This window comes from Thamnophis elegans, chromosome 9, assembly GCF_009769535.1.
Source record: "Thamnophis elegans isolate rThaEle1 chromosome 9, rThaEle1.pri, whole genome shotgun sequence".
NCBI lineage: Eukaryota > Metazoa > Chordata > Lepidosauria > Squamata > Colubridae > Thamnophis > Thamnophis elegans.
In genome coordinates, this window is record NC_045549.1 from 58,870,252 (window position 1) to 58,884,596 (window position 14,345).

The following is a 14,345-nucleotide window of genomic DNA, read 5'->3' on the forward strand; positions in this document are numbered from 1 at the left end:
ACTTTCACTTGGGAACCAAGGACATTCCTGCAGTTGCTTGGAAGGAGGGGACTGGAGTCACCCAGAAACTGGACAGCATCCTGATTGGACCATGTGATTAATTATTTTGAAAAAGTGAAAAACTTTTACTTTTAATTAGGTAAAAACTGTGGAAATAATCAGAGTTGGTTTTCTCCAGCCTGTGGCAGTGATATATCAAGTAAACCTATTCCTTGAGGAATTTGCTTGCTTCAGAGTTTTGTTTGCTATGGGTATGTTACTGACAAGCAGTTGAAAGTAATAGTAGTTAGAAACATAAAGGACTTCTTAAGGTGTCAGTTTTTTCAAGACAAGACAAAACTGCCTAAAAATGATTTGTAAATTGAAATCTCAAGAATTGACATCCAAGCATGATAGTTTGCTAACCAACATCTATTATTATAGTTTTCCTTGCCCCCAAGGAAAATACAATTCAATACTATACCTCATGATACTTTTTGGTAACTTTGGTAGGGACACATTGGCATTCACTGCAAGAATGTTGACAACAGGCACAATTTCCACCGCAGCGTTTAACCAGAAGACAAAGTGGCCAAAAAATGGTGTCTGTTCGTTTCAATTCTTCTCGTACTGACACTGAAAAGTTGCGTGGAGTACAGCTATACAGTCTTACTTCCTCCTTCAGCAGGTTCAAATCTACAACTAAACAACAAACCAATATTTATTGTAATTTGCTCATTAAATTCTTTTAGAAAAACTACGCTATGCAAATATACCATGCCAATAGTTTTTTCTATGGTTTAGTGAACTTGTGAATTTCAAGATATAATTTACATAGTTGTAACATTTTTCTGAGTTAGGAACCTACCCAATAAAATAAATATGTCAATGGCTGACAGTAAGTATCCATTTACCTTCTGATGTTTATGTGGATAAGTATTTATATTGGAAAGATTACTGATGACCAGTCAAGAACAAATGTTCCTTCTCTTTTCCCTTTCCTTTTCTTAGATGGCCTAATTTGATGCCCCCCAAATATGGTAGACTTTGGTTTCAATAATTTAAGCCCATAAGAAGGAAAAAACAAAGTTTGCAGATTTTAACTACAGTATATATCACATTTCAAAATACATTTTAAAAAGTGGGTTCCAGAAAAAAAAGTCTGCTGCTGGAGCAGTAGAATTTAATTTTTCCCCCCTGTCGGTAAAGGACAAGCTAACAGAGATCTCTGCTTTAATCTCATGATTCTATGTAACTTTGGTCATTTTGTAGCCTATTTGAATTTTACTTTTTAGATTAGATTGTTTTAAGGAATATAAATTTCTTAAAAGTCAAAAACTTCAAAATCTAACCCTGTATATTGATTCTAAATTAAAATATTTGGATTAGCCAATTGGATTTTATGCTTTATCAAAATGTATTACACTGCAATGTATATTTGTAGCACTTTATTTCACATGGGATATTGACTAGCAGTTTCAAAAAGTGCTTGAAAAAGTCTCTGAAGTGAAAAAAAAGGGGGGTTTCTTTATTCTTCTTATCTTTCTGATATGTCTTTTAAGAATTTGCAGGACATAATGCTAGCTTTGTGTATCAGTGAATGTTTATATTCCAGTAAATGTTTACTTAACCAAAGAAAAAGTTAATAGATCTGTGCAGGAAATTCAATGGAAAACTCTATTATTCTGAGAAAAATTAAAAACCCTTTGAACTGGGTCTCATTCATTCATCAAATTTGACATGCTAGTCAAATAACTTAAAAAGGGGAAGGAGGCTTGTTTGCAATGGCAATGTAACTTTATGATTCAGAACTATCACCTGAAAACGAATTCCAACCCAAACAGGGAAGTGTTCATACTAGAAAGATTTTTAAAAAATGCTTCTCACAAACTTTGAAGACTACAAACATAACTCTTCAACTTGAGTGGGGATAAATTTGCTGGACAAGCACTAGTATTTCAAGTTTAAATTAACTCAGAAAGGATTGGAGAGAAAGGGAAGTAATTAAAATTGCTATTTAAAAGTCCAATATGGGGATTAAATAAATAAAATAAAAAAATGAAATACATCCATCCATCCATCTTTGGATGCCATGGATACTACTACAATAAATTTTCATATACAGTAAAACCTCTGGTCCCAACCATAATTCATTCCATAACTTTGGTTGCAACCGGGTTTGGTCATGACCCAAACCTAATTTTGGAAATTTGGCGCTTATAAAAAAATGGCGCAGAAGGGGAAATTGGCCACGAAAAATGTGTGTGTGTGTGTGTAGAACCCGATTTGATTGTGGTCAGAAGCGTTTGTAAATGAAGTATAAATAAGTTGGGTTTTTTACTGATACTCAATGTTTCTGCGTTAGTGCATGCAACTGATTTTGGATGAAACTTTCATAATAGGCACTGCAAATAGTAAACATAAAAAGCATGTCTTTTTTAACTATGAAATATTAAGGACACTTATATTTTCTTTTAAAATATATTTAAAAAAAGGACACATACATTTAACTTGGCCACATAATTTTAACATGTTTAGATCTGATTAAATTCCAGACAACCCAATTTGAAAACAATCAAAAGATTAACGGAATTTCAGAAAGTATAGTATTACTTATCTCTGTATCATATAGTGCATTTACATCATTTCATAGAAAATGAAATGGCTGCTTTTGATTTTTTGATTTGGAATGAAAACATTAGTATATTATTTTTTTTAAGTGTGGAAAGCTTTAATTTTAACAGTTCTTTGAAAAGTTGGAGTTTTACAGATATCGTTATCAGCAAGAGCCAGTTTGGGGTAGTAGTTAAGGTATCAGACTAGAAATAGGGAATGTTTGAGCTCTAACACTGCCCTGAACACAAAGCTATCTACGTGACCTTGGGCCAGTCACTTTCTCTCAGCCCTAGATGGAAGAACTGGCAAACCACTTCCAAAAAAAAGAAAGAAAAGAAAACTGCAGTCTCCAAGAATCTGACATGAATGAATGGAAGACAAGAAATGTAGGGCAATAAATTCATCAAAATGTAAAATATTTACAACAAATACACAACCACGTTAAGCACACTCTTACCAGTCTGTTTCATTTTCTTTAAATAAGAATTTTTAAGAAGTTGTATACCAAATAACTTTCAATATTAAATTTGGCATTAAAGTTGTACTTTCTTACAAATCATTAATATTTTAAGCCCCAGGAACTATGCCTTTCAACATAATTTTTTTTAAAAGGGAGCACACAATTAAAAAGAACCCTAAACCTTTCATTTCTGCAATAATTCTGCATGTCAACAGTGAATACCATGTCATCTCAATAGGGCACATTTTCTGCTTTAGGCTATTGCATTACAGACTTGGTAATGTAGTTTGAGGGTGGTCCTTTAAGATGTCTGTCACAATTCTGTGATATGTTTATTCAATGGCAATTCTACTTTAGTGTCTTATTCAAGTACTTTTAAAGATTAGTTCAATATTGTTTTCTTTTGGAAGTTGTTGATGGGAAAACCATTATTTTGTCAGAATAGCCTTTTTAGAATGGAATGCCCGTGCTTCATTTGGCAAGAATGCAAAGTGTCTCCCCACATGAATACATACATAATGACACAAATAGTCATATTAAACTAAAAGCAATATTTTAATCAGAAAGACATCGCAATGTATTTTGAAATAAAACATGTTCAGGAACAGCAATACTTCATTGAAAAAATTAAAGGTGACAGCTATATCTTCATTCTGTTTCAGACTAGTCAAATATCTACAAGTGAGTTTAGACAAATTTGCTTATTCATCATTCCAGGTAATACTTTTATGTTTATTGTGATTTTAAATTTCATTTGAATACGTTCCCCCCCCCCCGCCGCCAGAACTATGTGTTTCCCGTTTCACTTACTGTTATTATCAAATACATTAAAGCAGTGTTTTTGAATTCACACCAAAAAGTAAGCCTCTGGAACTGAGAGCTGCTTCTAAAACAATCATTCACAGGCCTTATTATAAGTATGCAGCGGTATCGCAGCGTACAAAGGAAATTTTAAAGGCAACCAAAAGGAAACTATTTTATGATGCAGCACGCAGATAAGGGACATGTTTTAACAAGAATCTGTCCTACTGATTCAACAGTGTACTGCCTAATGTTTCGAATGACATGAATCCTGTGCTGAAAAAAATGAAAAACAAACAGGTGGAACAAATCTGCCCTGAAGGGTCAATGCAGCTGTGCCTCATGTTCCATTGCTTAGAAAGATTATTTTACTAGTCAGGGGACTACATTTGTTTTTTTTTTTTTAATTATGTTCAAGAGTTATAAAGAGATAACTGCTGGGTCGGACTGAGAATCTCTCAGTCCACAGTAGCTTCTAATTAGCTTACACTCCAAAGCTTTAGATGGATTAATTTCTGGGTAAGAGCCACAGGTTTGCAGTTCAAAACATGTATATTCCATGGATTTATAAAATCCTAAAATGCATAAAGAAGTCAGCAGCGAAACAGGTTAGACAAGGAGTGTCAGGACAGAAATCTATTAGCTGGCAGTTTGAACAAACAGGGACTTTGCTCTGAAAAAATATTTTAGTCTTCTTTTCCACTGGCTAAAGCACTGTCATTAAAAAATAGGGGTAACCATGACAATCATTATCAATTGTATTGCTAGAGCACAGAGCAGTGGTGGGATTCAAATAATTTACCAACCGGTTCTCTGCCCTAATGACCAGCTGGGTAGGCGGGGTTCAGTGGCCATGTGATCATGTGGGTATGGCCAAGTCAATGTCACTAAGGCCGATGGGCACTTCGCCTTAGTTGTTACAATGGTAATAAGGGTTAACTGGAGAGGCCGTTTCTGTAAGCAGGGCAATAAAAATTAGGGTAGAAACAACACCAGACTGTTTCCTTCCTGCCTTCCTTACAGGATTAGCCCTGTAAAGTGGGAAAAAACAAAAGATTTCTTCCAAAAAACGGTTCTCCGACCTGCTTAGAAAGTTACCAACTGGTTCTCCCGAATAGGTGTGAACTGGCTGAATTCCACCACTGGCACAGAGCATATGGTGACCTTCCCCAATCCTTGAAATGAGGATAAACATATTTTTTTTATTTATCACATTTATATAGCTGTCCATCCCATGCTTATTATTGTGGCTGGACTACAATAAAAACAGACCAAAAAACAAACATTAAAATTATAAAATGAAACATCAACATTAATTTTAAAGACTAGGAGAGAGTATCTTGAGAAATACAGTGTAGCCATCTCGGCAATTCTTTCTTTCCCTGGGATTCCCCAAGCCTGCAGACATCGAAATAAACTTAGTTATCCTCTGGGCTGGAAAATAAATTCACTAACATTTATTAGACCATTTTTAGAGAGTCTCATTCTACACTCTAAAAGTAGTAAACAGCTTCAAAAATAATCATATTACATACATGTGCCATCAATCAATGGTTACATGCATATACACGATTTGGTTTATCAAGAGCTTTGGGTGTTCAATAAAAGAAAGAAGAAAGAGCCAGAGAAAAAAATGACAAACTTTACCTCTTGACTTTCTGCCATGAATGTAGGCTTTCCCGAGAAGGTGCCAAGCTGGTTTGTATAAGTCTTCCAGATCCAACTGCCACCGGTCAGGCTCAAGGTATTTGATCAGTTCTTCTATGGTACTAAATCCAGCCACAGCATTGTTTAGCAATTCTAATGGTAAAGCGGATGGTGGCAAGACTGTTGGACTGGAAGATTCAATGTGGAGCTGCAATGAGAGAAAATAAATCATAATCTCTATGTGGTGTCTGCAGTTACAAACATAATTAAGATACCTAATTTCAAAATATTATAAAAGCAAAAAACAGAAAAATGAACTGCTGCATGTTTATTTAGCAATCAGTAATAAAAAAAAACCCCTAGAAACTGGCTGTTCTGCATGTCATCCAGAAATTAAAGACTTCACACTCTCACCTCCAAAAGCAATGGAAATCTCAGCCTAGTATTAGGTGAATTGCTCCAGATTAAAGCTAAACCTTATACATTTGCAGTGCACATAATTTTATCCAACAGCTGAATGATGGGCAGAAATTTATTAAATGGGAATTAGGAATGGAAAATCCTGCATGCTAGGCCAGATACTGCAGCTTTAATTTTAGAAATGTCTGAGACTATTCCAGAAGCATAATCAGCAGAATGGTAGAGAACTCTGTAGAGAACATTGTATTAATCATGAGTGGACAAAAAAAGAAACTGCCAGGTTTTGTGGCAGTTATTTTGCAAATACCAATTATCTAGCATAATAGCAGAATTCCAAGCAACACTACAGATTTGACGTATTCATATTTTCCACCAAACGTCACTTGTAATCTGCAAAGAGCAAATCAAAATGTAAAAATAATTATTTAATAATCATAAATATTTAGATGGGAGGCTCATTGGAAAGAAAATTACCATAGTTTGTTATGAGGCAAAAGAGGCAAAAATAGTGGCTGGAATCCAAAAGTTTGAAAGTAAAATAATAATAAATATTAACATCCGGAAGTAGGGAATCATACAGTTAAAATAAGACCATTGTTATTTTGCCTCTCATGTCACATATTCATTAAAAAAATTCAAATATTTGAATATCTCATTTTTTAAAAATCTAGAATGCTATATATCTTTAATTTACCATGTTAAACACATTTAAGTATTAGATAGCTCCAAATAACTTATGTCAGTCATAATACTATGTGTGAATAGGATAGGAACTAACTCATATGTAAATATGCTAAGTTAACAACTCCTTGCAGTGAAGCCAAAAATGACAATTAGTGTTGGATTAAGTGGAATTTCCTGTTCTGCTATTTATACAATATTTTCCATGCACAGATTTGAAGCTATCAAAATATAGCTGGGTTCAGTGCACAACAAACCTTTTTCCTGCAGGATCTTTGTGCTTTCACTAAAACCAATAAAATCTATATTCTGAAAGCCTAAATAGAACACAAATGCTAAAGTAAAGATTGTCATGATTATTCATACATGGAAATCTCCAAAGCCAAGAAATATTACCATATTTTCCGGCATGTAAGATGATTTTTAACCCCCAAAAATAATTTCAAAAATCAGGGGTCGTCTTATATGCCCGGTGTAAGAAAATCCATACCAAAAAACCAAACCAAAACAAAAAGCAATGCCACCAAGTAAAAACGCCGGCCTTTCAATTGATAACCTCGGCGCTCCTCGCCTGGGCACGTGGATGGATGAGCACTGGGATGGCTTAGTAAGGTCTAGCCGAGGTGGCGCAGTGGTTAAATGCAGCACTGCAGGCTACTGCTAGATCAGCAGTTCAGCGGTTCAAATCTCACCGGCTCAGGGTTGACTCAGCCTTCCATCCTTCCGAGGTGGGTAAAATGAGGACCCAGATTGTTGGGGGCAATATGCTGACTCTCTGTAAAACTGCTTAGAGAGGGCTGAAAGCCCTATGAAGCGGTATATAAGTCTACTGCTATTGCTATTGCTAGCTGGCAGTCTGGAGGAGGAAGGCACTGAGCTCTAACTATGAAAGCCTGGCAGCATGGAGGCCTTTAGCCAGTTCACGGGCGCCTGAAAGTAGGGGGTCATCTTATACGCCCAGTCACTTTATATGGCAGAATATACGATATATTATTAGAAGCACTTAATGAAAAGTCAAACGATAATGTGGAATGTCATTCATCAATCCATTTTTGCAGCAGTCAAATGTAAGACAATCACCTTGTCTTGAAACTATAAACTACAAAGCAACAGAAAGAACAAGAAATAATAAAAAAAGAGATAAAGAAACAGAATATGAAGGAAAAGCCTCTGTCATAAATTTAGATAAAAATTTCAATGTTTCATTAATTAGCTTTCAATAACAATTTCAATAACTATTGATACTTTACAAGAATCATAGCAATACCACTAACACATAATTCCTAATCTATACAAATTATTCAGTAGGAACTTGACTAATTTGAAACCTAAGCAAAGTTAGCCTTAATTAGCATTTATTTATTTATGTGTGTGTATGTATATGCATATGTATATCACTTGTTATATTTGTATTATTGCAACTTTAAAAGGTATTTTTATTCTTACTGTTTTCAATTTTGTAAATTGCTAAAGTCCATGAAGGTTGAGGTAGTGGATAAATTGCAAGCATGCATATATGCAAGACATATGTATGCATCAGGGGTGGGTTGCTAATCCCGTTCCAACCAGTTCGGTTGGAACGGAGCCGGCGTCGTCCTCGTGCACGTGCGCAGTTCATGCATGCGTCTTAGCGCCTGCGCGATGCTCCAGCTGCTCACGGAGAATCACGCAGGCGCTGTATGTGCCATGCGCCTGCGTGGAAGCGCAGAAGCCTTCAAAGACCGGTAAGGAGCGTGGGAGGGCGGGTGGGTCCTTCGCCGTTCCCGGAAGTTACTTACTTCTGGGTTCGCTGACCAACCGGTTCGCGGGGACTGCCGCGAACTGGTTGAAACCCACCCCTGGTATGGATGTATAAACTGAATTGTAGGACTGACTTCATAATGGCATGTCCAGGGTCTTTTGCTTTTAAACCTTTTATGGTCAAGATATATTTTAACAACAGGAATTGGTAATACTAAGTACATAAAGTATTGTAATTAATTATTGATAATCCTTGACCTTTCAGTATGACTCTAAAGCTTTTATTTGCAGCCTGATTACAATTCAATATTGTTTGATCTTTGAAACTAAAATTAGACTAAACTTTATTTTTTAAAGGAAACCAATGTTATCTGAAGGAAATGAAGTTGACTGTTTTATAAATCATAATTAAGATTGTTTGTCTGATCCTGATGCTAAGCGGCAATTAATCAAATAAGAAACAAATACTTAAGATCTCAATATATACAAGAAAACACTACGCTAAGATTGATGCATGTAGCATTAAATCAGTTGAGTATTGTAGTAAATTATTATCAGGTAACATTGTATACTTTATAAAAGACTGAGGATTTTAAAATTTCTTGCAGTTAATACTTTATATATTACTAATTGCAATATTACCTTCTAGTAAGTATGTGGCCATTACCGGTATTTCTTTTCATGCCACATTTGTTCTTTTCTTAATTTTTAACATATATCTTTCTTGGCTTTTTCAGTAATCCAGGCACACATATATTTTTTACTGAGAATGCAAATTTACTTTTTGTGTCTTAGCAACAAGAGCAAAATATTTTGGCCTATGAATTTCTAAAGGATCTGTGCTGTGATTTTCCAATGGGGGGAGGGGGGGGAGAGAAAGGCGGCTTGGGTTCTGTATATTTGCCCAGGAACAAATAAAATATGAATGCGATGAGATGAAAAACACTTCTCAATTAAAGCCAATGCTTAAGATACTATTCACATCCACTGCTCTAAAAATGTTACGTACTAAGATACACTGCAAAAAAACTAAGGAGATAGCAATAGCAATATCAGTTCGATTTATATACCGCTTCATAGGGCTTTCAGCCCTCTCTAAGCGGTTTACAGAGTCAGCATATTGCCCCCAACAATCCGGGTCCTCATTTTACCCACCTCGGAAGGATGGAAGGCTGAGTCAACCCTGAGCCGGTGAGATTTGAACAGCCGAACTGCAGAACTGCAGTCAGCTGAAGTAGCCTGCAGTGTTGCATTTAACCACTGTGCCACCTCGGATGGCACTTATGGAACTTCCAGAAATGAGGAGCATAAATAGGTCATGGGAGGTTTTTTTTAAATATTGCATTCCTTATTCACTCCAACTTTAGATGAAAGAAGTGATACAGAAAAAAAAATTCACTGAGACAATACATTAATATTTTCTAGAAATAAATAATGAATTTTGAGGCAATATCATGCATGTGCATGTATATGTAGATATGTAGTATCTTTTAAAGATATGTAGTATCTTTAAAAAAATGTATATTCATTGAGATTGGCAAAAAGCAAAAATAAACTAGGAATTCATCACAATTTTCAGCAGAAGAAATTTACAACCTATAAAATCTGAGCAAGTGACTGTTGAATTCAAATTATTCCTGATCTTAAAAAATGGTTTTAAAAAATATTATCAATATCAAGTTTTAAAATAAACCATTTTCCCACTGTGCCTGAAAGTAGTATTAACAACTTTAATAAACCCCAAAATCTATCTTTTATATCAAAACTAAATAAATCAGATGCTGTTCAGTAAACAGCAGCCAATTAAGAAACTGATTTCAATCTCATAAAGTGAGTATAAACTATGTGGAAAGTTGTTATGTGCAAAGGCATGAGTGAAGACAATAATTTGCTAATTAAAATCAGTGTGCAGCAGCACATGTGTATTATGTTGGGATTATGTTGGATACCAATCTAACTAACAATAAGTGGAAGTGCTTGCCCTGACTTCAATGGAGTATAAAAAACAGCAGGAAAATTTTAAAAACTTTGTTTAATTGTTCTAATTCTATTTTTATCACAATAGTAGATTTGAAGAAGCAGAGAGAATATGGGATTTATTTCTGTATTAAGTCATTAGACTTTTGTATGAAAATTCATCAAGTAAAATTAACACTTGCTTTTTAAGAATGCATTTTATTTAATTTCATTATCACAATGGAACAACCTATAAAGCAGTACATAAATCTCTTCATCCTTAATATTATTCTCTGAAATGTAATGTAATAATAATAAATGTAATAATAATAAAATTTCAGAGAATAATACTGATAATGATCCCTTGGTTCCAACTTCATCTAACTGAAACACACTTTTTAAAAAGGAGGGTGAAGTATAATGAAACTTTAATTTTAGATTTTCAATGCTAGAATGACTTTGTTGTCATAGAAATGGCTTGAAACATTTAGAAATGTAAAGTAAAAAGTTGGAATTATAATTTTTTTGTATTCTGCTGCGCTGGGGAAAAAAAGTCAGAACTCACTACTTTTTTGCTCCCCCTCTTTGCATTTCTTTAACTTTTCCAATTTGTGTTTATATTTGTATTTTGTTTTGTAATAAACTTTAACAAAATATCAAAAAAGAAAGAAGTATGGAGCATATGCTTCTTTAAGGATTTGAAATGGAAGACTTAATGGCTAAGACGTCTGCCTAATATGTAATATAGCCCAGGTTCGAATCCCAGTAAGGGTATGGCTAGCTGATGAGAGCTAAATAGCTTGAAATAGATCTATACTAGTCTCCCTTTATTTATTTATCAGCACAAATAAAACATACACACACACACACACACAAAATAAAGAAAAAGCATAAAATATATATTTGATGCAGCTGACATCAGAAATAAAACAAGAAACAACCAATATTTTGCTTCATATTTTTCCATCACTAGTAACTCTGGAATCTGATTCTGTTTTAAATAAAGTGTGCATTCAATGTTGGCTGCTTTTTCTTCTGGTCTGGATTGATCTACACCAAATTGGCATATGCCAAATGTGTTTTATTGTGGCTGTTCATAATAACTAAAATATTTCTTGGAATCAGGGAGAGAATCCTTCAAAAATTCTGACATCTAATTGCAGAAGGTGTTTGGGTATGTCTTATATGGGGAAGGGAGAGCTGGGGAAGAGAAAGTCTAAATAAAAATGTGATTAAGTAAAAAATAAAATGAAAGGACTCAAGGAACTACAGGCAGCACACTAGAATTTAGAAAGTGGTGTGCAACAAGGAAGGCAAGTGAAGGAATTCAGACCAGCCATTCATTATGTAAAATCAAAAGATGGGAAGAGGGAAAAAAGGGGGTGGGTAAGAACGAAGGCCAAAACTTTTCTACCATTTAGCTATTTTTCAAACCCACAAAACAGTAACTTTTAAAAGGATATGGGAACTGCTATTAGAGCTGAAAGGAAATACACGAAGTGCTTTTGCTGAAAAGATTTATTTGAATGTCACTTTGTTTGCTTTCCTATGCATGAGAAGAAAAAATGATTTAGGAACCTTGAGCAATAAGGTTATAGTTCATGATTATTTTACTTAAGACGTTACTATTTATACCTGGGAGAAGCAACATTATGACAAATAAAAGCTGAAATTTCTAATTAGAAGTGTGGTATTTAATTAAAATGTCTTTTTAGAAATGTACAGTTCTTATGATTTACTAAAATTTCTTTGCAGTGTTTATCTGTTACCATGACTGTTTTTGAAAAAAAAGGTGTAAATAAAATAATGTATCTTTATAAAATATACTGTATGTTACATGCATGGATTCATACTCAGTACATCTCTAGAATCAGTATCCACTAACACTTCATCTCATTTCTGCTCATACACACACAATACTTCTTATATGCATTATCCACAAGATAATCACTCTCTCTCTCTCACACACACACACACACAAACACACAAACACTCAAGTACAATAGTTTGAAAATATTTTTCTGAATATCATAAGGCTTGTGTTCTGTACCTATTTTTTCTTTTTCATTCATTTTTTTATTTTCTAATGAGATGAGTATTTTAAGCATTCCAAAGAATTTGTAACAAGTGACAGCTAGCATTTTAAATTAAAAATTGCATTATTTTATTTGTTCTTTTTTTGCTAATATAAAATTTGGAGGAGAGTTTACTTTTTAAATACATTATTTTAAATTATTGACTTTACCGGAAAAATATGTCTTTTGATACCTTGCCATTATTACTTAAAGTAGTATCCAACCTTGACTACTTAAAGGTTTCTGAACAAAACTGCAATTTTTATGCTAGTGGCATATGAAGTATGTTGTAAATTCAGTTAGACTTGTATATGTTTGATTTTTGTATCAGTTCCTCTATCAATGTTACCGACAGACCAACATAGCATCCCTCATAGTAGAACCAAACTCTGATTCAATATTGATTATATCAAAACTATATAGGTTCTGTTCATGATAGCTGATGCCTTCCATATTACCAATTTTCCGCTACATTAGACCAAAAGAAAGAGATACAAGAAAAAGAAAAAAGAGAAAAATCTATAGGTAAAGAGAGGGGATTTAATCAAAGCTGCTAAGTCCAAGAATTTGTCCTGGATCTAATAGCTAATTATGTTTCCTTAAGCACATGGCTTTGATCCTATTTCTCAAATATCTGCAAAATCCTGTGACATTTATTTCCAGATTATTATTATTACAACTGGATCAATAGATAAACCAGTTTTCACCAATCAATCAAATATTTATTTTGGGCATAAACCAGCATAATTGTGATATACTCTTGAAATGATCTTCTCAACTTGCTTCCTGTGCTGCATCTGAGATCAAGGAACCTCATTTCACAGTTAAAACCCCAAAAAGGCCTAGGACCTTTTTGGGGTTTCATGCCCAGAAAGCAGAGACTAGTAAGCTCCAATTTTGGCTGCCCAGTATTAAAAGCTCAGAATATTTCTTATTTGAAATAGGAGGAAGATTGGACTTTGCCGATTCCAGTTTATATAACATCAACTTGTTAAATATAGTCAACAAATCTATGCTTATTGCTACTTAAAGGTACTGTATTAGTTTAGGAGTGAAAACATACTTGCTGAAGAACAGATTAAGCTACAAAAGGACTAATAAATTTTTCAGCATTATTTCATTCTCTGCTACTTGGCACAGAAACATTATTCCTGGCCTTGAGACTCACTTTTCACAGCCATCACCAATTTTAAATCTATTTTTTATTTAATATGAAGAAAGAAGTAGTGAGAAAAATTAAGGGTATACACCTGTGGTGGGATTCACTTACCTTCCCTACCGGTTTGCAAATATTATACTATGACGACACATGCAACAAATCAGTTCAGTAATATAGGACTAATTTGTAGTTACAAGAGAAGTCATAATTTCCATTCATATACAGATAGTCCTTGACTTATGCCTGATCATTTCTTAGTTCAAAGGTATAACAGCCCTGGAAGAGGTACATTATATTCTGTAAAGTATCTCCATTCATCATAAAGATTAACTCTGTCTTCCCCCATGGTCGCGTGGCAACTGGCTCTCATTTATGACTGATGCCCCACAAATATTTGACCAATATTTGCCATCTTCTCTGCTGGCTTCCTTTGGAAATCAATGGTGAAGCCAGCAGGGAAGGTCATAAGGGATAGATGATTTAAGGTCTGTTTTCTGATTGTGCTGAAGGGTTTTTCCCACTTTCCATTCAGAGAGGAGAATCTTTGATAGACTTCAGGAACAGACCTCATGACAATGGTTACATTTTGACTAAATATAGCTACCTGTTGATTCAAAGAAACTATTAGGTTTCAGTATACCATGAGTATCAGCCCACATATATTTCTAGTTCACATACATTTTAATGTACATTTAATGTACATTAATTAATTAAATGTACATTAGTTAATGTACATTTAAAAAATAACCAATAAAGACAAAAGAAAAAAAACTTTAAATGGAAGAGCATATAATAACCTCTTTAAGGCTTT

The 14,345-nt window shown here is 34.2% G+C and overlaps 1 protein-coding gene across 1 annotated transcript in view; it reads right to left on the reverse strand.

Moving 5' to 3' along the window:
- PDGFC (platelet derived growth factor C) overlaps positions 1-14,345 on the reverse strand; it is a 124,663-nt gene that overhangs the window by 2,695 nt on the left and 107,623 nt on the right. Inside the window, exons 4-5 of the mRNA XM_032223556.1 lie at positions 5,504-5,711; positions 464-681 (exon numbers count right to left, since the gene is read on the reverse strand). Of these exons, the coding sequence (XP_032079447.1) occupies positions 464-681; positions 5,504-5,711 (426 nt within the window). The remainder of the gene's footprint in view (positions 1-463; positions 682-5,503; positions 5,712-14,345) is intronic.